The sequence below is a fragment of the Camellia sinensis genome, chromosome 12 (genome assembly GCF_055761805.1).
Source record: "Camellia sinensis isolate YWXY chromosome 12, ASM5576180v1, whole genome shotgun sequence".
Lineage (NCBI taxonomy): Eukaryota > Viridiplantae > Streptophyta > Magnoliopsida > Ericales > Theaceae > Camellia > Camellia sinensis.
In genome coordinates, this window is record NC_138972.1 from 90,718,170 (window position 1) to 90,743,118 (window position 24,949).

General features: G+C 36.5%; 2 protein-coding genes across 3 annotated transcripts; one reads left to right on the plus strand and one right to left on the minus strand.

The window, feature by feature from the left end:
* The first annotated feature begins 271 nt into the window (after positions 1 to 271).
* LOC114286343 (aspartic proteinase 36) lies at positions 272 to 6,230 on the plus strand. The gene is made up of 10 exons (XM_082899210.1): positions 272 to 833; positions 1,370 to 1,499; positions 1,603 to 1,853; positions 1,947 to 2,171; positions 3,282 to 3,444; positions 3,597 to 3,670; positions 3,776 to 3,872; positions 4,366 to 4,435; positions 5,210 to 5,281; positions 5,659 to 6,230. Exons 1-10 carry the CDS (start codon positions 586 to 588, stop codon positions 5,838 to 5,840), a joined length of 1,512 nt encoding a protein of 503 aa, XP_082755336.1. The 5' UTR covers positions 272 to 585; the 3' UTR covers positions 5,841 to 6,230.
* A 541-nt stretch (positions 6,231 to 6,771) lies between these two features.
* LOC114286344 (protein argonaute 10-like) lies at positions 6,772 to 8,658 on the minus strand. Of its 2 annotated transcripts, none has more exons than XM_082899212.1 (10): positions 8,537 to 8,658; positions 8,279 to 8,420; positions 8,048 to 8,191; positions 7,903 to 7,965; positions 7,761 to 7,824; positions 7,542 to 7,677; positions 7,370 to 7,443; positions 7,191 to 7,285; positions 7,047 to 7,078; positions 6,772 to 6,896 (listed from the first exon to the last, which is right to left on the minus strand). In XM_082899212.1, exons 3-10 carry the CDS (start codon positions 8,068 to 8,070, stop codon positions 6,826 to 6,828), a joined length of 558 nt encoding a protein of 185 aa, XP_082755338.1. In that variant the 5' UTR covers positions 8,071 to 8,191; positions 8,279 to 8,420; positions 8,537 to 8,658; the 3' UTR covers positions 6,772 to 6,825. The 2 variants fall into 2 exon arrangements, with proteins under 2 accessions (XP_082755338.1, XP_082755337.1); XM_082899211.1 differs by having other exon boundaries at positions 8,276 to 8,420.
* Between the last annotated feature and the right edge of the window lie 16,291 nt (positions 8,659 to 24,949).

The following is a 24,949-nucleotide window of genomic DNA, read 5'->3' on the forward strand; positions in this document are numbered from 1 at the left end:
TCGACCGACGAGCTGGGACGCCGACGAGCTGCCACGACGCCGACCTGCGTTCTCACTCTTGCCTTTGTGTTCTCTCTCTCGCCTCTGTTCAACTCAACGAAGAAGAAGAAAGAAAAAGAAGAAAAAAAAAAAATCCAAATCCAAATCCAAAATAACGTCGTTTTAAATTTTGAGGCAAATTCGAACCCTTAATCTCGGGCCTTCAACCATTACTCTTTGAAGATAGTGATTGAAAAAATCAATAAAAAACAGGTGATACTTTGTCATATATATATACTCTCAACGTAAATCCATTTTTGAATCTTCTGTCATCGGCTCGTCTCCCGGACATTCTCTCTCTTAAATCTCTCTCTCTCTCTCTAAAAAGATTCAGGAGTACATGCTCCTTGATCTTGTTCGATTCAATCTTTGCCTCCTCATCCTCTTCGTACTTGTCTTTTTAATCTAATATATATTATATATACATATATATAGTCTATTTAGCCGTTGTTGTTTCGGTTGTTGGTGAAAGTGAAAGAAAGAGAGAGGAGAGAGAGGGAGAGAAGCAAAGAAAGGTAAAAGAAACCAAACAAACACACAAAGAAAATGCCGGGCTCTTTCGCCGTTGCGTTTTCGCTCTTCTTGGCGTTTTCCGCTGTGGTTTTCCCCGCGGCGGTGGTGCTCTGTGGGTTTCCGGCGACTCTGACTCTTGAAAGAGCTTTTCCGACGAGTCACGGTGTTGAATTGAATCGACTCATAGCTCGTGACAGGTTAAGACACGATCGAATCTTGCAGTCTTCTTCAGGTGTTGCTAATTTTCCAGTCGAAGGCACCTATGATCCCTTCCTTGTTGGGTAATTCTATCAATTCACTCTCTTCTTTTGCCTCATATTCGTGTATACTTCAAGTTATGGGTCTTTTTCTTTATATGTAGTTGTGATTTGTGTTTTTTTTATCTAATATATCAGTTCATGGGTTTGGGTTTGATTTTCGAAATCTGGGTTTTCAATGTTGATTTGAGCACTTTCAATTTTATGTATGTGTTCTTTTTTTCTTTTTTCTTTTTTGTGTGTGTGGTGTCATTTCCAATTTTAGGTTTTGTGTTTATTGTTTTGTACCCTTTTCATGTTCTTTGTTCTTTGTTCTTTGTTGTTCTAATTTGGTGTCGGCTATATGGGTATTTTTTATTTCTACTTCTAACTGTGTCTGTTTTACATTTTGGCAATGTTGGTGGACTATTGGTCCTGTTTGTTTTCCAATTTCTGTTGATTTTTCGCATTGGGTTTTGTTCTATTGTACAATCACTTTTTGTTTGGATTAATTGGTATATCTGGAAACTTTGCTTTGATTATGTTTGTTTCTTATTGGGACTCATGTTTTTGTATTTTAGGCTTTATTTTACCAGAGTTCAATTGGGCTCTCCTCCAAAAGAATTCTATGTGCAAATTGATACTGGAAGTGATGTCTTGTGGGTCAGTTGCAATGCCTGCAACGGTTGTCCCACATCAAGTGGGCTCAAAGTAATTTCAACTTTTTTGTAATGTTCATTGATTGTCATGATTTTGGAACGATAGGACCAATTTACCGCTAAATTTCTCAATTTCATTGCTTGTTTTCTTGCAGATCCCTCTCAACTTCTTCGATGCTTCAAGCTCATCGACAGCTTCACTGATCTCTTGTTCAGACCAAAGATGTTCTCTAGGAGTTCAATCCTCAGATTCTGTTTGTTCGACTCAGAACAATCAGTGCAGTTACGCATTCCAATATGGAGACGGAAGTGGGACATCTGGGTATTATGTATCAGATATGATGCATCTCAACACAGTTGTTGGGAATTCATTGACCTCTAACACTTCAGCTTCTGTTGTTTTTGGGTGAGCTAGCACAAACTTGACAAATTGAAGATGGTATTTGTGTTCTTTTCCATTCATTTGTTAACCTTGTTGCTTTGGTGGATTATAAAACAGTTGTAGCACATCACAGACTGGGGACTTGACAAAGTCAGATAGAGCCGTTGATGGGATCTTTGGATTTGGTCAGCAGGGCTTGTCGATAATCTCTCAACTTTCTTCACAGGGTATAACCCCTAATGCCTTCTCACATTGCTTGAATGGGAATGGCGGTGGTGGTATCCTGGTTATTGGTGCGATCGTGGAGCCAAATATAGTTTATAGTCCACTTGTACCATCACAGTACGTTTTTCTATCCATTTGTAGCTCATTAGAGTTCTTGAAATTATCAAAATTTAGGGAATTTCATGAGCACCATGTTACCAGATTTTGACTAGATAATCATCTCGCAGTTAATAGGTTTCTTACATTAAAAATACCTCTTTCACATAGGTTCACCTCGCACATATACTGTTATACACTCCACAAACTTTTTATATATGTCGTGTTTGATTTTTGTAGTTCTTTAATTATATTCTTATACAAGGATTTTTGTTTGGTAGAATATGAATTTCTTATATGATTATGGCTTCATTCAGTAGTTTTGAAATTTTAGGTCATTGACCAAGTCTGGTGTTGAATAAATTTTTTAGGACTCTGTATAGAGACAGATATCTGGAAGGCTTGGAAATTAAAAATTAATGGAAGAGAATGATGGGCTGTTTAAGAACTGAAATTGCTTCTGAGCCGATCCAACTTGGCTCAAAGAGGCTTTGTTAGGCATATTGACCAATTAAATGATCTAAGATTGAGTGCTGGACTTTGGGTTCTATTTCTTATTGAGAAGAGCTTAAACCTCCCAAAGCTTGGCTTAATAGGCTCAACTTGTTAATTGGTTTGTACTTACATTGATCAGCATTAACTAAAAAAGTTGGATTTAAATTTCAAATAGACTTGAATTTTCAAATTTGTTTGCTTAGAAAGGCAATCTTGGTCAATACTGGGCTTTGTTTACAACAGACTGCAACCTAAAAAAGTTTGATAGGGTATATTTTGCTTTAATGTGCTGCTTTACTTTTGTAAGTTGTGAAAAAAGTTGCTTAATCTGGCCCCAACCATTTGTTGTTGCAATTTTTTGGGGCCTAAAAGACCCAAAGTTCAATATAGTTACTTGCTTTTCCATGGACTCAAATTCAGATTTCTATTGAATTTCCAAGGAAATAGGAAACCACAAGTTTCTAAAACATATAATCTTTAATGTTTGTGAATTTTGGCATGACTTCTCTAATGATATGTACGATATTAGGGTTTTACATATCCATGTTTGATTATTTATAGAAGCTTGAAAATTGGGGCAAGTGTATATATTGACTTTGCAGTTAAATTGATTCAATTCTACGTCCAAACTTTCAGGCCACACTATAATTTGAATTTGCAAAGCATTGCTGTCAATGGGCAGCCATTAAACGTGGATCCTTCAGTGTTTACAACATCAAGTAACCAAGGAACCATAGTTGATTCCGGAACAACTTTAGCATACCTTGCCGAAGCAGTGTATGATCCTTTTGTCAATGCTGTAAGTCACTGTGGATCAATTAATTAGATTTTTTTTTTTTTTTTTAATTAATAACAAGAACTTGTTAGATGATTGTCAAGCAATGACCAAGTGCAGTGTTTTTTATTATATGAACTCAATTTGAAATTTATATAATTTTCTCATCTGTTCAGATTACAGCGGCTGTTTCGCAGTCCGTGAGTCCTGTTCTTTCCAAGGGAAATCAGTGCTATCTAATTGCATCCAGGTCTTTTTAAAAAGTTTAACATCCGAATTTTCATCTTAGCCACGAGCATAGGGCTCGCTTTTTTATCTCTTGTGTTGACATTGGAAGTAAATTTTTTTCTTTCAGTGTGTCTGATATATTTCCAACAGTAAGTTTAAACTTTGCTGGCGGAGCATCCATGATTCTAAAACCTGAGGACTACCTTCTACAGCAAAGTTCCGCTGTGAGTTTTCAGTATTAGTTTTCTGTTTCTGTTTTTAAATTTTTCCAGTAGTGCAGTTTGGATCTTGAGTCTCTTTTCCACATAATTTGGAGGAATCCTCTTGAAAGATGCATAAACCTTGTAACATTGATTTGAAAATCTTTTTCTTGTGTTTGTTCTATCTTGAATCTGATGCTTGGGAACCTGAGCTGCATTTATATGTAGAAGTGTCTCACCAATGAGCTGAAGGCATGAATGTTTAATTACAGAATGCAATAATATTGGTCCTTTTGTGGCACCTAAAGAGTTTTTTTTTTTTTTTTTTCTCCTATATTTTCATTTTTTTATTTTTACATTAGATTTGATCTCTGAAGCGCTAGCTAGCACAACCAAGATTGTAGCTACGATCTTATCCCTGTTGATTCTTGTTCTACTTCCTAATGTTTCGGAATTGATGAAGAAAGTTTATTATTTAAAAAATCACTCACTGGAATGGCCAAATTTGTTTCTACAGGGTGGTGCTGCTGCAGCATGGTGCATCGGATTCCAGAAAATGCAAGGTCAACAGATCACAATTTTAGGAGGTATGAAGGCCTAAAGAGCTTTCTTTTCTTAGAGAATAAAAGAAAAGGAAAAAAAAAAGTACAGAAAAGGAAGAAAGGAAAAAAAGAAAAGGAAAAAAGAACAGAAATTCCATGCGTAATAGCCTTCCTGTAACATTTTTTTTCCATCTCATAATAATTAATTATAAATATTTATCTACCCTGGTCCAGTTTTAACTGAGAAAAATTGCAACTCATTTGGATTGGATGGATATGCCTACTTTTCCTTTTCAACATTTTTGCCCGTTCTATACTGCCAGTGCTCCCGTATATCTATCTTTAGCATGTGATATTGGCTTCTGCCTACCAGTTTTCCTCTCATATTTCTTCTACCTGAATATCTTGTTTGTCGATTTCCAAACACTCTGAGCACTTTTTTTATTCAGCGTGCTATTCTTCTGGTTGTTGTATTTCCGATCTTAATTGTTTGATTCTGTAATGTAGGCATTACAAATCCTGAGAATCTTTGTTTTGATTAGTGTAGGAAATAGTCGAGAACATGTTTAAGCATTACAAGACATATTTTGAATCTACCGTCCTAGATTCCTCACCATAATAATCTTATTGCCTAAATTGTAAGAGACCCCCCATAAAATATATATATATATATATTGTAAGTTGTAAGAGCCCCAACAACAATTCAAATCAATTTTTGTGTGTTTTTGTTTTGTTTTTTGTTTTTTTGTTTTTTTTTCTTGAGGCCTTAAAACATTGAAATCATTATGTTTTTAATTTTTTTCTTCTTAATTTTTGCAGACCTTGTACTAAAAGACAAGATTGTTGTTTATGATGTGGCTGGCCAACGGATCGGATGGGCTAATTATGACTGTAAGTTTTGTTTAGATTTTCATCCCCAGCTTCGATCATCTCTCTTTATCATGTTAAATAGATACATAGCAAAATTAAACTAATTTTACAATATCAAGATTAAAGTTTTTGTTGAAATCCTTGAATAAAAAAATTTCTGATTAAAAACCACCAAAAACTAATTTGGTGAAAAATCAATGAAAAATTTGAAATTTGAAAACACCCATCATTTTCGTATTTGTTTTCTTTCTTGTATTATTAACCAAACTTGTTTTAGTATTTTTCAAAAAACAAATAGATATCATTTGGAGTCTGCAATTGAACTCCTGCCAAATACAATTATATCAAAAGGTCGATACTGTATCTTAACTACTTTTTTTTCAACTTAACCCCATTAGGTTCGTCGTCTGTAAATGTCTCCGCAACCACAAGCAACGGTCAAAGTGAATTCGTCAATGCAGGACAGATTGGCCATAGCAGCTCATCACGAAACACGCCTAGTTTCAAGCTGATTCCAAGCATCATCTTAGCTTTCCTCTTGCATATTTCAGCTATTGCCACCAGTTTCTCATTTTTGTGACACAAAGTGCAAGAGGTTCGAGTTCTCGCCATTTTTTTGTTTTTGTTTTTTACATTTGTATAGCGCCTTGCCTGATCATTCATAGTAATCTGTATTATTTATTGGACTCCAGGTTTTAGCTGTTATTTTATTTTTAATTTTTTGGCATTCGATTTGTGGGTTGAGAGCTGTTTTTAGAATTTTTCGTTTATCAGCAATCTGTTCTTAGTGTTGTAGATTTACATTCATACAGGATTAATGTTACATTACCCTTGCACAGAATTATTACTGGTTACACTTTACTTCAGCAGAGTGTTCTTGTCAGTGTTGTTGTACATTACACATTTATAAGAACTTTGTTTCAACATTTAACTTGGGCTATATATGCAAATTATTCTTTCTTTGTTTTTATTTTTAATTTGTTGTTGAATTGTATCTTTTTTCTTTGTTCATTTAGTTTGTTTTCATTCTCCAAAATATTGATAAATAAATTATTAAAAAAAAATTTGGGATATAAAGTATTATGTTTGGTTCTAGAAAATTGAGTCCACTTTTCAAAAATTTGAGTATTTTATTTTTTGTATTTTTTTATTTTAGTAAATTTTTTTAATATTTTACGTAATTTTTTTATATTTTAGATGCAACTAATCTAAATAAAATTAGAAAGTATAATATTTGTAAAAAAAAAAAAAAAATCATCAAATATAAAAATACAAAAAAAGTACGAAAATTTAATACATTTTTTGTATTTTGTTGTATTCAATGAATTTTTTAAAGATTTTATACTTTTTAAGTATATTAAGATTAAAAGAATCTAAAAGTTTTTTAAAAAATGATTAAAATATTTTAAAAATTATTAAAAATATAAAAATATGAATTGAGAAATCATAGAACTGTTTTTAAAAATCTGAAAACCAAACAGGGTACAAAATGAGATTCTAGATTAAAAAAATTAAAAAAATTAAAAAAAATTTGTCACCATATTTTTTCACTGTTGGTTAACTAGTTACTTGAATGGTTGTATAGGCAAACAGGGTGCACGAAACGCTGCTAAATGAGCATAATAGGCAGGAGGGACTGCATATATATAAATCAACATTCTATTAATAAATTAAATCAACTTCCTAATAATAATTGCAAGTACATCAGGCAAAAAATACACTTTACCAAAAAAAAATTAATAACTACGATGATGGTGATGAAAACATTATAATGAAAAGGACAAACCTATGGAGACTGAACGAGTACACCTTGCGTACCTGGGGGGAGGGTAAAAACATTTGTTAAAATGGAACAGCAAAATAATGTACTACAAAAAAGTAATACAGCACGAGAGAGACAAAATAAAAGTCCAGAGAGAAAAAAAAATACGTGTAACACAAGTCATTCGTCAGCATTTGTAAAGCATCTGCGGTAAATCTGTTCTCATCATATAGCACATGGTAGTGTGTAGGTCGGCTCGTTCCCTGCTCAGACAAAGCAAACAACAATGACAGTTATTCCTTCCACGACAGACTGACGTCAACTAAACAAAGGTAACGTGAGTTTACTTGAATACCCGCATGGCTGCAAAGATAGAAATCAAATTCAGTAGGGTGGCAAATCGTTGTATGAGCAACAGTACCTGCTCACCAACCAAAGAGCAAAAGGTTCACAATGAGCATAGAATGCTCTTGGAACGACGAACACGCATATAGTTGAAATGAGAACAAAAATATGAACCTGGTAAAATATTGCCACTCCTGTCCGTTGAATTGCAATCATTAGGTTGTGCAGGAAAGAGGCGAGTGTGGTGTATCTTCTGCACTACCACAAAGGTAACTGGCGGTAGATAATTTTTCTCCAATGAAACACATGCCTGGAAAAAGAGGTTCCGTATAAGAAAAGAAAATAAAAAACATGATTGTTCAAGAAATTGGATTGGAGTCTAATCATGTATACCTTTCTTATAGCATCCATCTCATATAGCAAAACTTGATTGAACTGACCTTCGCAGACTCCGTCTCTGCAATACAACTAACATCAATAATTTTTCATAACAAAGAGATTAGTCACTTGCATCCACTCAGATGCAAGGATTCACCTGTAGAATATGATTCTATGAGATCTGTGTCCAGTCGATCTCCTGAACGCAATTAGGAGTTCCCTGCAAAATGGCAAACAAATGATGGGCAATGAAAAATCTACATTTACAATAGCAAATGTGATGAAAATATCAAAATTTTTACCTAATCATTCCGCTATGAACCATGCCTCTTTGAGGATCCTGAATAATTTTATAGAGATCATTGATAATTTCATCCCTATGAGGTTGTGCAGAGACTAATCCCCTATACTTGGGTTACCTCTGGCCAGTCCATAGATGCCACCACCTATATATCAAATTTTCGTTCTATTATTATAGCAAAATAGATCAAATATTAAGCAAACCAACAAATCACAAAGAAGATGCTGACAACATATCGCTGCTATAGAAGGGCGAGCATTTGATCCTGGTTGAGGATGCACCACATCAGCACCAAATATTATGGTGGGCATATCGGTTACATAGGGAATTTTCCTATTAAGAGCATTCAACAACACGTTGTTCCGTCCCCCAGCCTGCAAAAAAATATTATTCAAAATATGAGGGGAAAAAAAAAAGAAAAAGAAAATACCAAATTTATGACTAAAGAACTCAGCATAAACATTTTAAGTTCATGTGGAACAAAACAAACCTTCACATTGATCTTTAGAGCAACATTTTCAAGATACTGCTTTTGGCACTTCGATGCTTGCTTGGGCTGACAACACTGGGATATGATTCCCAACTCTGTTTCACACACCCGCTTAATCCTTCGTGTGAAAAGTAAAATCACATAAGCAGGTAACGACATGTATACCAAATTCTAAAAATCTAGCATTCGTGACTTACCATAAGTCCCAGTGGCACCGGCAAAATAATGATCAACAACTGAAGTAGTTTCCCTGCGCTCGCAAGTTGTGCATTAGACTGTTGGTGAATTTCAAGGAGAGTTTTCTCAATGTAAGCTGGATGTGCTGAACGGATGGGAAGTAAAGGCATCGGATTGAAATCCTTAGAAAATTATGCAAAAGATCAAGTGCCAATTCCTTTTGATTCAAATAGATGTTACAGTTGATCACAAAGACAACAAGTGAGAAAACCATACCATCCCTTTACTCTGGCACATGTTAACCAAATTCTCACAGAATCTAAAAACCTCCTCTTGTCTTATCCGCTAAAAGCTGACACATGTCCAGAACTTCACCTTGCCACCATTAACCATTTTCTACACAACCAAAATTATGAAGGGACATCCAATTCTTAGTTCAAGTTCTAAACACTCGGAGTGAGAAAACTACCAGAACTCTTAGAAGATCACAAATTCATAACTACTTGCACCAGAGCAAATATAAAATCAAACCACCAAAAGTGAAACATTCCCTTATTTACTTTTGCCTTTTTTTTATTAATTTGGCAACACAAGTAAAAATGCAAAATCCAGATCATGGAATTACACTGCATCCAACCCACTTGCAGTTGTGGTATGAGACGTCATACCTTAACGAAAAAGAGGGCGGGGGGAATCAAAGCAAATCGGTGTATAACTAGTAATATATTCATACCTTGTCTATCATGTTCCAAGCCCCCACCTGTGGAGTCTCTTGTGTATCCTGATATTGAAGCTTCATCAACCAACATACATTTCAAAGTCAAAACTTATAAGAAATGGTGCAATGATTCATCCATGCATAACACAAATTAAAAGATTATAAAGTGCCATTGGAGCTGGAAGTACACGAGCAATAACGGGTGTAAGTTCAGTCCTTACTCGAAGCCCAAATTCATTGACAAACTTATCAGTGTTGTAGTTGTTATGCCTAACCATCTGCAAAGGATAACCTCATCTAGAGAAGGTGATATCAACACAAATAGAAGGAAACAATTTCCCAATGTTTTTTGAACCAACATAAACTAAAAAATATTTACCATGAAGTTCAAAAACCATTTAAGAATTCTGAAATCAAAACTAAAGATGATGTGAACATATATATACCTGGTTAATGCTCCGTTCTCTATCATTAGGACGTAGACAGGTTGCCTTTAGCAAAGCACTCACCTGCCTATCATTCAATCTTTTTGAATATCTTTGCCCTGGTACAATCTTACAAAGCTGTAGAAAAGAGAAAGCCAATGCAAGTTGATGATACTACAAGAAGAAGCAACAATGACTCAAATGAAACAAAACTTAGATTGTCATAAATGAGAAAACCTCCATCGGTAGGTAGATAGGCGTAGAGTCACTGCCAGCTAGAAGCGCAGGCAGGGCCGTGAAGTTAAGGGTGATGTCATATTTCTCGCGAAAGTATTTCACAACTGACGTTTGTGTACGTGTATCACCAAAAGTGAACCTATTTAAAAATGAAGTGCACATCAACCCAAAAAAAATTGTAAACATCAACAAGAAAAAATAGTGCAAAATTCATTTCACCTCCTTTTGGTTTGAGGCCTATGCCCTTTACCCCCTTACGGTTCAAATATGGCCAAAGCTCCCATGTGATTTTGGACCAAAGTGCAACTATTAACTTCGTTAACTACAGATGTGAAATGACTATAATACCCGTAAGCCTTAAGCTTTTTTTGTTATTTTATTTCTCTCTCCTCTGTCATATACATACTTTATAATTCCTAACATTAATTCAATTAAATCACAATTAACCATAAATCCTTAATTATTTATTATAATTCCTAAGTTCTTAATATAATTTAATTTATTTATGTTTAGACCACAATTAATCCTAAATCCTTCATGATTTATTGCAATTCCTAACATCTTAATCTGATTTTAATTTAATTTAATTATATTTTAGATCAATCCTTAATTATATTTTTTAATTATTATTTTATTTTAATTAACATCTTAATCAAATTTTAGGTTTGGAGAAGATGGGAGTAAAATTGCCTTTCTGTTGTATTAATTTCACTTAATTTTCTTAGAAAACCAAAACCACTCTCAAAAATGGTGTGTGATTGGGGAACTTTAGCTTGGATGGAAAAACTAATGGTGGAACCTTAGTCCAAAACCACATGGGGCTTAAAATGTCCAAGCCTCAAAAATCATGATGGGGTAAAATAAATTTTTCCCCCAAAAAATAAGTAATAAAATCAGAAAAAAAGACAAACATCAAATAAATGATAAAAATGCCACCAGTTTAAATGAGATAGCCAATCCAAAGTGAATTGATGGAATTACAATATCATTTCCCCTTCTGGTTTGTTATCCATCCAATACATAAATTAACAAGAAAACAAAAAACAACTCGTGTATACTGCCTAAAATAATAGGCACTAGAAAAAAAGCAATTCACTTAACTATCAAACAAAGTCCTAGCCCTAAGCAAACATACTGCCTAAAATAATAGGAATTAGAAAAAAAAGCATAACAAAAGATGACGCACCACCCAAAACAAAAACCAAAAGGAAAAAAAAAATCAATTTAATAAATAGTTCGATTGCTTTTAACCCCATAATTTAAAGAGAAACATTAGGTGATTGAAATCTTATGAGAATCCCAAAAACAATTCGTTATCCATTCCTTCCATCTTAAACTCTCCTCAGGTACTTAAAAAAACCACCTAAAATTAAATTTTAACAAAATTCAAAAAAATTTGGCAAATATATGTAGCTCAGAAATTTTGGCAAGATACAGGGTATAACTGGTACAATGATCTAAGCTTGCAGTTTAAAAATTGCATCATTTAATATTTTTTGTGATGCTTCTAAAACTCCTGTAAAACTGTTCCCACTGAAGAAGAAACTTAATCATTAAAGGTTGTTATGATTTAGAATTGAAGATTCCCATTCATGAGTAAGGCAAGAATACTTCCCAGTTGCCAACCACTAAGTTATGACTTTCAGATGTATCACAACACACAAACATCCACCAATTTTGTGCTTCATCTCATTTATGTTATCCTTCTACCATTTTCTAACTTTATGTGCACTTAGTGAAGCTTTCCCCCTGCTGCTACATGGTGAAGATAAACCACACACCAAACTCACTCAGGTAAAGAAAGAAGCAAAGATAAGCAGCTCACGTTAATTGACTTGTTGGTTGCACCGATACACTTGATATTTTGTGCTGTTTAACATCCTCGCTGTTAATGTAAATTGTAAATTGTGTAAATTACCACACCACCAACTCCACCTACCATCTCCACTACCACCCACCACCTCCACTACCATCCACTACCACCACTCACCTACCTCACCTACTCCCAAATCCTCTCCTATATAATAGCTTGTAATATACAAAATATATACAACAATCTTGTAATCAATTAATCAATAATACATCAATATTTATCATGGTATCAGAGCTATAGGTTAGCTCTTGGTGATCTTCACCTTCCGGCGGGCGGCAACCTTGCCTTCACCGCCCGCCGGAACCCAACCATGCTTATGCTGCGCCACTCTGATACAAACCTCCAAAGCACATAATTTTCATCTTGGGAATGGTCATCAGCTCTAACACCACTTCCTTTAGATGAATATTGACCATCATCATCATAAGCACGGTCCCTTTCTCTGTCGGAGCTCCTACCTCTCGAGCTATACTGGTAGTCATCAATGCTTCGACTTCTTCCCTGGTGATCATCATCCCTGTAACCATCTCTGCTATAACGTTCATCGGAATCTCTACCATAGCGATCTCCATCACGACCATACGTGTCCCCATACCTACCATAGCGGTCATCATCCCTATAGCTCCCTTCTCTTTCTCTCCCATAACCATTCCGATCATCATCTCTACTTCCATAACGGCCCTCATTACGATCATTTAAGATCAACCTCATTGATCATGTCCTGAAGCTCAGCTTCTGTTGGGTTCTGTCCCAAAGACCGCATCACAGTGCCAAGCTCCTTGGTGGTGACACATCGCCATCGCCGTCTTCAACCCTTACTGTCCGAACCGGCCTCCTCTCCTTCACTTCTCTCGCCGACAACGTCTTCACCTCCGCCGCCTCTCCTCCACATCACGGCCGGCAACAGCCGCCAGCGCTACCAACCATAACCTCGGCCTCTATCAGATCGGCACGTGTCTCTTCCCTAGTTGCTTCCTAGTCACCGCCAGCCCAACCACCACGCCGCCACTCGCGGCAGCCACCGCCGCCGACCTGTGCACCGACCCGCCACCACGCTGTTCACCCCGTCGTCCGTGTCTCTACTCGCGACGGTCACTGGAATTGGACCCCAAACACTGCCAGATGGATCCTTCTTCTCAACACTCTTGATGACACCAACATGGTTCGAGTTGGATTTGGAGAGCTTTTACCCAGATCTACTCCTCTTCCTTCTTCTCCTACATCTCTTTTATTTTTTTTTTTATTTTATCGTTGATGATAATGATGACATTAAGTATAGCTTTTAGTTTTTTAAATTCAAACAAAAAAAAAAAATATATATATATATATATGTCTGATTCCACCGCCCATCCCCCAACTCTTATTTTTTATTATAAACCTTAATTGATGCTCTATTTTTTATTCATTATTCCATATTCATTATCACCATCTCCATATATATATATATATATTTTATTGTTCGATTCCCTTGATTTTCACACACACACACACAACCAAAAAAAAAAAAAAACAAAACAAAAAAAACCAAACAAACAAACAATTTCCAAATTTGCACAACACCCATATTTTATTCATCTCCGGGCTCAACCCCAATCACCATTTTACACAAAAAAAAAAAAAAAAAAACATCACCCACAAACACCCACCTCCAGGCGGGACTTTTTTCCATCTCCCTTCTCTACTCTGACGCCGGTCTTTTCTTCTTGCCTCCGTCCTGGACGGCCCTTGACGGTGTTGCCTCCGTGCTTCCTAGACCACCAAGCAAGTTTCCTCCTCCCTACTCCTCCACTGCAGCATATGGCGGCCCTCCAAATCGGAACATCACGGTGGCCTTCCGCTTCAGCTCCTTGTTTTCTGCCCTTAGCACGCTTATCTCTGCTCGCGCATCCTTATACATGCGTTGGAGCAGAGCCAGCTGGGAGTTTAATTGCTGCACCTCATTTGTCCTACTCTGCAGCCGGTGCGACAAGTTTGTGACCGCCGTCATGGACTCCACACATGCCTTCAAAGTATACTGATTAGCCTCCACATCCGTTTGCACTGCCATTTTTTTGCTCCACCGACTGCATCGGAAAGTTCAACGGAGCAAACCCAGTGGTGTTTGGTTGAGGTTCACGGGACACCGCACCCGTTATCTCTCTTGTTGACTCGTTGAGGTCGGGAAAGAGAGTCAGCAGACCACGGGACGACGAAGCCATTTTCTCTCGCAACAGAGTGTTACAGACTCTCTCTCTCAGCACAACAGTGTTACAGCCTCTCTCTCTCAGCACAACGAAGAGTTTTACAGAGGATTTCGCAGGTTTCTTGCTTCTGCCTCGGCCTCAGGCTCTATCTTGGTTAAATAGCCGAGGCAGCCACGCGCATCGCGCGCCTCTTGACGCCCGACAAACTGGCACGCCTTTTCATGGCACATCTTTTGATAAAGTGGGCACGCCTTTTGAGGGCACGCCTTTTGAGGGCTCGATATATATCTACATGTATATTTTTTGGGCAGCCTATCTACACACTCATACAGTGTCTTCTACACCGGTCACCTTTATCAATCCCTTTGTTTCAACCTCACATAGGTTTCTATCTTCACACCTATTTGAGTTTGAGGGGGGGTTATACACAGTATCATGTATAAGTCGCTCATGGCGCACTCCCTAAGTCGCCCCCTTGGTGCACCACCACAATTTTCTACAACGGTCCGACATGACCCCATAAACTGTCTTCTACAACGGTCCGACATGACCCCATAAACTGTCTTCTACATCGGTCCGACATGACCCCGTAAACTGTCTTCTACATCGGTCCGACATGACCCCATAAACTGTCTTCTACAACGGTCCGACATGACCCCGTAAACTGTCTGGTACAACGGTCCGACATGACCCCGTAAACTGTCCTGCTACATCGGTCCGACATGACCCCGTAAACTGTCTTCTACAACGGTCCGACATGACCCCGTAAACTGTCCTGCTACAACGGTCCGACATGACCCCATAAACTGTCCTGCTACAACGGTCCGACATGACCCCATAAACTGTCTTCTACAACGGTCTGACACGACCACACAGTGTCTGCTACAACGGTCCGACATGACCCCGTAAACTGTCTTCTACACCGGTCCGGCATGACCTCATAAACTGTCCTGCTACAACGGTCCAACATGACCCCGTAAACTGTCTTCTACAACGGTCCGACATGACCCCGTAAACTGTCTTCTACATCGGTCTGACACGACCACACAGTGTCTGCTACAACGGTCCGACATGACCCCGTAAACTGTCTGCTACAACGGTCCGACATGACCCCATAAACTGTCTACTACATCGGTCTGACACGACCATACCGTGTCTCCTATCCTGTTTTATTTTTCAGTTTATTTTTCTGTTTTGTGACTCTCTCCAAACTCAAGTTGGCTAGTGCCTATCCTCCTTGAGTTTGAGGGGGGCTGTTAATGTAAATTGTAAATTGTGTAAATTACCACACCACCAACTCCACCTACCATCTCCACTACCACCCACCACCTCCACTACCATCCACTACCACCACTCACCTACCTCACCTACTCCCAAATCCTCTCCTATATAATAGCTTGTAATATACAAAATATATACAACAATCTTGTAATCAATTAATCAATAATACATCAATATTTATCACTCGCTATGAATGAGTTCAACCTTAACCATTTTTAGAGCTTTCTTAACCTGGAATCACCAAAAAACAAGGGTCACAATGGGTCAACTGCTATGAAGCATAGGTACTGGTAGTGGTACAATATTGGTACTTCGATACGATAAAAATCAAAAAAAGTAAAGTACGGATACAGCTTGGTACGCTTGTAAAAAAATATTTATTTTTAATTTAGAGTAATGCAAAAATTAATTAAATGGTTTAATTTATTAAGATCCAACCTATAATTAACATTTAATACCAAAAATAAAAGTATAAATCAAAATTAAATATCAATATATTAAATAACTTACAAATCATAGTTTAATTTTAAAATCATACTAAGGGGTTATTTGGGATGTCCTAAATAAGCGCATTTTTTGATTTTTTGGACTAAAAAGTTGAGGAAAAAAATATGGTTGTTTGTGATAACTTTTTGACTTTTTACGAAAAAATGTGTATTACAAAATTGTATAAATTAGTGTATAGGAGAAGATTGAGATAGAATAGGCAATACGATGGGATGTCGTATAAGCTAGGAGATGGTTCCTTCCTTTTTGGGCATTGAATTGGACGGTGCTGTTCGGCCTGTGGGGGCCCACCACGGGTCCCGTTTTGCTAATCGAAACTGTTCAATGTGTAGAACTCGTCAAGTACTATATACTTGTAAAAAATCACGTTGATCGGATATCGATAGTTATCTGATCGGATTAGTTTTTTTTTCAACCGTTAACTATAACACCATCCATTTTTTATACAAAACTGATTTGATCATGTAGTTAGCGATATCCGATCAACGTGATTTTTTACAAGCATGTAGTACTCGACAAGTTCTACACATTAACGGTTCATATTATCAAAACGGGACCCGTGATGGGTCCCTACAAGCCGAACAACACCATGTTGTTTGTGCACCCCGCCTGTGCAATTTTTTCAAAAAAGTCAGCTCTGTGTCTGTGGCGACGTCAGAGTTGTTTGTAATAATTTTGTATAAAATTAATTTTTTTATATATTTTTTTATGAATAGTGATAACTTTTTAACTTTTTTAGTAACTTTTTAGCTTTTTAGATTTTTTAGGGTATACCAAACCTGCCCTAAACATAAAACTAAAAATAAAAAAGAAATCTAGTGAAAGGAGTTTTATCTCTGTAGTAGAAGAAAATATTGTTTCAACTTAGGTACGGTACGATACGGTTTGAGTATATACTAGGTAGGTTTGGATATGTAAAAAATTAAGAAGAAAAATTTGGATACTATACCTGGTACGTATGTAGAAGTATCATATGAGATACTATACACCGACAAGTACCCAGTACGAATATGACATATTTTTCGAAATACCCATACTTCATAGGTCAATTGTTGAGTAATGTAGCCAAGGAATAAAATATGCAACGACAAAAGCAGATGTTAATGCGTATTGACCAAAGTTATATAGGAGAAAATTATTGACGAGTTGGGTAGTGGAAAACAAACTCCATAAAAATTTCACTAGACCTTTATATTTTATCATGACAACATAACATGCAAAAACCTCATTTTTGGCAAAATTTACTACTGGCATTTTCCTTCACAGAAAATATGAATGAGCAATTAATTGTATGCTGCACTAGAAAGTTAGAGATAATACCTTAAGGCGATCTTGATCAGACAAAGGCCTTCTTAAATCTCTAACATTGCAATATCTTGCAACAAAGTCAGAAACTAGAACGGGTTCATAGAATGCTGTTGCTGAGATATCTACAAGGCAAGGAAGCAACATAATCTCAATGGTGCATGTCAATAGCAAAACTACTGCTCTAAATGAAAAAAATTGCAAAGAAATGAAGGCCAACAATTAAAGAAATTCATACCAATATTAAGGGAAAGACCCATTTGTGTTGGGCGAAGGCTTTGATAGTAACCTTTCCAATATTCTAAACCATCCCCAAGATCACCTGTATCACCCAATTTGGGAGGGAAGAATGACCTTCCCACAACAGCATAACTGCAATCAAGAGTTTACGCAGTTTAGCGGAGCCACCATACTCCTTAACCTACATAAATTGATATGTAGAGGAAAATAGATAAAAAATTACTATATATATTTCACATCTCCCCAGGTAACCTTTGCTTCCTATTTTCGCTCATATACATGCTGCCTGCTGCTTTTGAATGAGATGTGAAGGCATAGGTAACGAAATAGGTAAGGGTAGACCCAAGCATGAAGATGTGCAGCTTGGTAGGGCATTTGCTAAATTGTTTTTAGGTCAGATGAGACTCACTTATTTGGAGTTGATCTAAGAACTACATCAAGAACTTGTATAGTTTCTTGGGGGACATCAAGTTGTTCGCTGCATAGGTCAGCTTTGGCAGCAAATTTGATTGCCGCCCTGAACTCACGTTCTCTCCTGCAATTAAAACAAACAGGACATTAAATACTAATTGAACCACGAGGGTAACTTTCAAAAACAGATAAATACATAAATTGCAAATTTGACTAACAGATGTAAAATACTTCATCAGATTGAAAACAGTTTGCCGGACACTGCTGAAAAATGGACAATAAATTCATTGTCTCAACACTTCTAGACACTTTCAGGAGCCCAACAACTCACAGAACTTTGAGCAGAGGAGTGGGGGGGAAGAGAGAGAGAGAGAGAAAAAAAAAAGAAAAAGAGAATTATGTTTATTATCTTCAGTCACCATAAAACAATCAAGGACCCCTCTGCAATCGGACATAGAAAATTAAACAAAATCAATAATAAATTAGCAAATACACAGTAAGCCTTAACCTTTTGTCTACATTTCAAGAATAGTTGTATAATCCACTATAATTGTGTGCATGCATCCACCAATAGCAGTAGATTCTGAAGGAAAGAAAAGGAATCACCTTGAGGTAGTCTCTTTTTCAACCAGCTTCACGACAAAGTCCTGAGAGACAAAAGGCAACGGCCCTGCTGTGTACAAACTTTTCCTGCCATCATAAGCTGGACATCGTTTGCCCAAGTGAGAATCCTGATATGATGCAATCAGTTCATGCACTATTTCCCTGCAGACTTTCTTTGAGGTAACTTCAGGTGTGATCGTCACCTAAACCATCAATTGGAATTGTATAATTACAATTGTAGAATAACCACCAAAGAAACTAACTAGAAAGAAACCAATTATAATGCAACCCAAAGCAAACTGGAAACCAAAGACTCGATACATTTGATTGGCCACAAAATTCAAGTATTAACCCTATCAGCCACAAAACAAAATCGGATTAACATGTTCCGATAAGGCTTGTGCCTATAGACAGGCATATGTTATACATGATGGTACACATACACAAAGTCCTTATTTGATTGACAGAATTAATATTGAAAGGATTAATACTCCTGCGAATTAGTATAGGATTAGTTATCGATAACTATTTATTTTGTATTCATTTCATTTTTTTTTCTTTCATATTTGAAATTATGATCCTAATTAGGGCCGGCCCTGGGCTAAGGCGAGTAAGGCCTGTGCCTAAGGCCTCCAAAATTTGGCCCAAAATAGGGCCCCAAATTTTGAAGATCCATTATACTATCAAGTTTTAAATAAAGTTCAATTATTGTTAGAAGCCCTCAAAAACAAAACAACCCATTAAAATAGAAGCCCTCCAAAATAAAACAGTCCACTATAAAAGGCCCAAATAAAAACATGTTGCAGGCCTATATTAAAAACAAATAAAAAAAGAGAGACTGACCCAAAGGTCCAAGCCCAACATATCATACCCCATTTAGACCCAAAACAAATTTAATACTCCATTAAGTCCTCAAATTAACAATAAGACGAAAATACCCACAATATATCATCCAATTTACACGCGCGCAACCATCTCCCACGTCCCCATCATCTCAGTCCGATCACTATACTGTTACGTCTCCGCCGCTCGAAATCGACTCATCAGTCCTCCATCTCTCTTCCGTTCAACTCCATCCCCTCTGAAACCCTAACCCTAACCAGAAAACGTAACCGTTCATCTTCATCACCCACAATCATCTCAGTCTGATCAGTACACTGTTACATCTCTGCCGCTCGAAATCGCATTCTCAATCCTCCATCTCTCCTCCGTTCGACTCCATTCTCTCTGAAACCCTACCCTAACCACCAAACCAAACCGTTCATCTTCAACACAACACCAAGCCGTTCATATTCTCCAATCAGCGACTCTCAACAACACGAAGAACCATCACCACTCTGAAGAGATTTCATAGTTCCTGACTTCCGATTCACAAAAATGGGGGAAAAAAGTAACATCTCTCTTCATCTATTCATTATTTTTCATTCACATTTGTACATCATTCTTTCATATTTCTTATATACACATTTTACATACTTCCAAATGTATAAACCCTCTTTTAATATATATATAGTCCCCTGTTTTTCAACATTCTAAACACTGTTTTTACACATAAATCCCTGTTTTTACACATTCAACACCTTATTCTTATTCTTGTTGTTCAATATTGGCTTCTCTTATTCTTATTTTTGAATTTTTAATCTTCTTGTTGTTATTGTTGCTTTTTACAAAATACAATGGGCTGTTCCTATTGTTAATACTGTTTCCTTATAAAAACTGCAACAACATAGTGTTTCATTTCATCACTATACAAGTAACATATCTAAATTTATTCAAACTGCAAATGAAACTGCAAAATTACACAGTTTAACCACTACTCAAAACAAATAGCTAACTTATTATAAAGTGCAAATCAAACTGTCAAATTATACAGTTTCGTAACTGTTACCAACAAAATACATATAACTTCATATTAAACTGTATATAAAACTTCAAAATTATACAGTTTTGTCACTATATTACTCATACCCTGCTGTCACTTTCATTTTTTCAGAAATAGCTGTTGGAAGATATTGGAAGAAACAAACCCGTATGCCCACAAATCCAATCAGGGATTTAACCATCTCCCCTTTTGAAAGTCCATCTCCTGTATGCACTAAAATGCCACCACCATCTCCCCATCCACAAAAAACCAAACCACCACACCCAAAAACAACCAAACCCAACAGACCCCACCAAAAAACCCACAAAACAACCACACCACCTACAAGAAAAAGCCCAAGAACTACACCACAGACCCCACCCACCCAACAAACACCAACCACACCTCCAACCACAACAAAAACAAACAAAAGAAAGCCAACAAAAAACCAAGAAGCTCCTCCAACCAAAAAAAGAAAGCTCCAAGAAATCCAATCAACTCCCAAAACAAAAACCAAGGCATCAAAAGAAAAAAAAACAGCAGTCCCTGCAAAGAGAGTCCAACAATTTAATTATCGTTCCAACATCGGAACGGTAATCAAACTGTTGAAGGGAGTCAAATTCACAAAAGCCCAACAGACAGAGCTGCAAAAAACCCCTTTTTGGCCCCTTATAAATGCTCTCTCCTCAACACAACTGAAGGCCTCTTGGTGCAGATGCTACAATTCCATTGTAGCAGAAATGACAACACTCTACAACAAAAGAAAAAGATCATTTGTACTTGGCAAAAAGGAAATGAAACTCAGAAGCAGTGATGTCAAGCTCATTTTTGGTATCGACTGTGGAGAAGACAGCATCACCACCAAATCCTATGCAAGACCAAAGGATTTTGAGCTTCCATTTTACAAACGAAGATGCAAATCAGTCAAGAGATTGGATGGCAAGTCTTTGACCAAAATGTTTCAACAAACAAAAAAAGGAAAATCAACCAATGATCGTCAAGATCTTGCAAGGGTAATCACCCTTTACTTGTGCTTGAAACTTCTCATGCCTACAACAGGCCATACACTCAGTTGGAGTTTCCTCAACTATGTTGACAATCTCAACAACATCAAGAAGTACAATTGGGTTGAAGCAATAAAAGACACACTGATGAATTCAATGGCAAATGCAAACAACAACCCAAGGCATGTCACTGGATGCGTCATGTTACTCTTGGTAAACACATTACTTAACTACTTCCCACAAAAATATCAGACATCTACCTATTTCTAACTATCTAACATATTTCAACTTTTTTTTTTTTTTTTACAGTACTGGTACTGTGAGCACAATAAACTCCTCCGACCATCCAACAAAGAAGGCTTCCCAAGGTTTATGAAATGGAACCTTGGAAAAATGTACTCCAAGTGGAAACACATCAGCCTTGCTCACTTTGAAAAGGTATTCAAACTCTTCTATACTATCCTAGCACAAATCTATTCAACACTCCTTTCATATTCATTGTAGTACAAATCATATTATGAAACTGTGAAAATTTTCAGTTTCAAAGCACACACTTCTTTAACATCACTCATGTTATGAAACTGTAACATTTTTCAGTTTCAAAAAACATATTTCGACACTTAACCCATATTACTCACAGTACAACTCATCTTATGAAACTGACCAAATTTACAGTATTACTGATATATGCCACATTGTTCCAATGCAGGTTAACCAAAGTGCTTTAACCCCAACTGAACAAGAAATACAGTTATTGCATATCAATCAAAGCACATCAACAGACTCTTCAGCAAAGAAACAAGACCACAAAAAGGACAACAAGCAAAAAAAGAAAACAAAAGCAACAAAAAAAAGAAGACTTCTAGACAGTGATGAGGATGACTTTCTCAAAGAAAAACATCATTCAGAATCAGAATCACAATCAGAACAAGAAGAACAACAAAAAAAAAAAAAAGAAAAGAAAGCAAAAACCACAAGAAGAACCAGAAAGTGATGAAAAAGAAGAAAAGAGTGATGATGAAAAAACTGATAAAGAAGAAACTGAAGAAGAAGAAGAAACTGAAACTGAAGAAGAAGAAGAAGAAGAAGAAGAAGAAGAAGAAGAAGAAGAAGAACAACAACAACAACAACAACAACAAGAAAAAGAAGAAGAACCTGATGAACAACAAGACAATGACAAAGCAGAAGAAAGACAACAAACAAAAGGTGATCAACAAGAAGACCTTGATGAAGAAGAAGACCAACAACAAGAGCAAGAAGAACAACAAAAAAACCAACACGAAGAAGTCAATGAACAAGAAGTGACAAACCAACAAGAAGAACTGCAAGAGAAATCTGACATATTTCATGCACAAGGTAAACTATTGTCTAATACTAAAGCATACTGCAAAATTTCATTAAACTAACCAAAACACAATCCAACATTTTTATAGGTCATGACCAACCACAAACACCAACCAAAGAGGACGACAAGGACAAGCTCATATCAGCCCTGAGAGCACAAATGCAAGAAATGAAACAAAAATTCATGGCTAAATTGCGTAAAAAAGAAGATCAATTGAAGGAAATGTCCACCAAAAAAACTGGCAGTCCCCAACAAAGATCCATGGTCAAGAGAATCAAACAAAAATCAAGAAAACAAGCACATGACCCAGATTTTGAATACCAACCAATGACCAAACCCAAAGAAGATGCAAGAAACAAGACACAAACTGCTGCTGATATACCCAAACCAACACAGGGTACGGATGAAGAAAAATAGAAGAAGAATGACAACAAAAAAGAGGGTGCTCATGAAGCAAAACAATAGCAGAAAGAAAAGATGCAAGAACATATTGGCCAAGAGAAAGCAGTTGCTGCTGAAACAAACCAAAAAGAGCATGCCAATCAAAAGAAGACAAAACTTCAAGTATTGGAAAATGATGATGATTTCCAGGAAGAATCAATCCCAAACAAGCCACTCGCCATTTCATGCCGCAAAACAAACAAGGTTTGGCATAGCCTATCCAAAAAAGACCAAGACCAAATTCAACTCATCAACAATACACAATCAAGTGCTTGTGTCTGGTCTGGCAGCGAAGATGAAAACTGCATATACTTTCAGATATATGCAAATTGACCAACAGGGAACCCTTATATGGGAATGTAGGTCTCCAACTACACAATTTTACAGTTTCTATACATATTCAATAACCTATTCCATAAACCTAACACATTCTCATATATAACATGTTTCAGGTCATTGATGCCTTCTCAGAAAAGCAATTGGCACTCCAACCAACCATTGAAGAATTTGAGAAAAACGATCTAGTCTTTGCAAGCAATCCATACGCAGGAAGATCTTACGTTTTCTCAACACTCATCAATGTAAGCAAAACTTAACATACCTTACAACTGCAAAATTTTCTATTTTCTCAACATGTATTACTACATAGTTTTATAACATATTTCAAACATATATATAACTTACAGACTCCACTACAAAACCAAGATCAAGCACTGAGAGAAAAACTGATGGACAACCATTTTCCAGAAGCAATGAAAAACAGATATATCCATTTCCCAATCAACCACGACAACCATTGGACAATTGTGGTCTTTGACAATGCTGATGGAATATGGAGACACTATGACTCTTTGAGACCAGCAAAAGATTGCCACAACAAGCACTTTGAAATTGCAAAGCAAATTGTAAGTTAAAATAAAATTTCATACTTAGTTCCATTCCTTTACAAACATCTCAACTCATCACTATAACTAACAAAAACACCCACTAACTATTTTGTAGCAACAACATCAACTGAGATGGAATAAAGCATTACTCAGCAAACAAGGAAACATGTTTTCATCTCACGAGTGCGAGACAGAAATTACATCAATTGAGGAATGCCCACAACAAACCCTACACTCGTAAGATACAAAATCCATAAACTAATCTTCCAATATGCTAAATTTTGCAGTTTCACCTAACTAATTAACTTCATCTCAAACACTGCAGGAATGATTGTGCAATTGCCGTCTGCAATGTTATCAACCAATATCTCAATTGGCAACCTGTGCAGAAAAAACTTCGTCCAACTGAGTGGGTCAAATTTCGAGCACAAATCATCAATCAATTCCTCAATGATGAGAACCGATCCTGGAAACTCGAGCACTACCAAATGTTGACCAAACATACCAAACCATAGAAACAATGAACAAACAAACTTCTTGACAATACAAAATATTCAAGGGAACATATCTTTGAACCTTTTTTTTTATTTTTTTTTATTTTTCTTTTTTAACATGTGACAAATACTTTATATACTTTTGGGAATGATCTTTTTCTGGTTATTATGGTTATCGTGAAAATGATTGATGTTGTTGTTGCTCTTCTTCTTCTTATTATTATTGTGGTTCTTCTTCTGATTGTTTGTCTACTTGTTTGTGGTTGCATATATTTTCATACAGTAAAGGTTGTTTCTAATATTTCTTCAAACTGCAAAATTTTACAGTTTCATCAGCTTGTTTCTAATAATTTTTAAAACAGCAAAATTATGCGTTTTCATCAGCTTGTTTCTAATAATTCTTAAAACTGCAAAATTATAC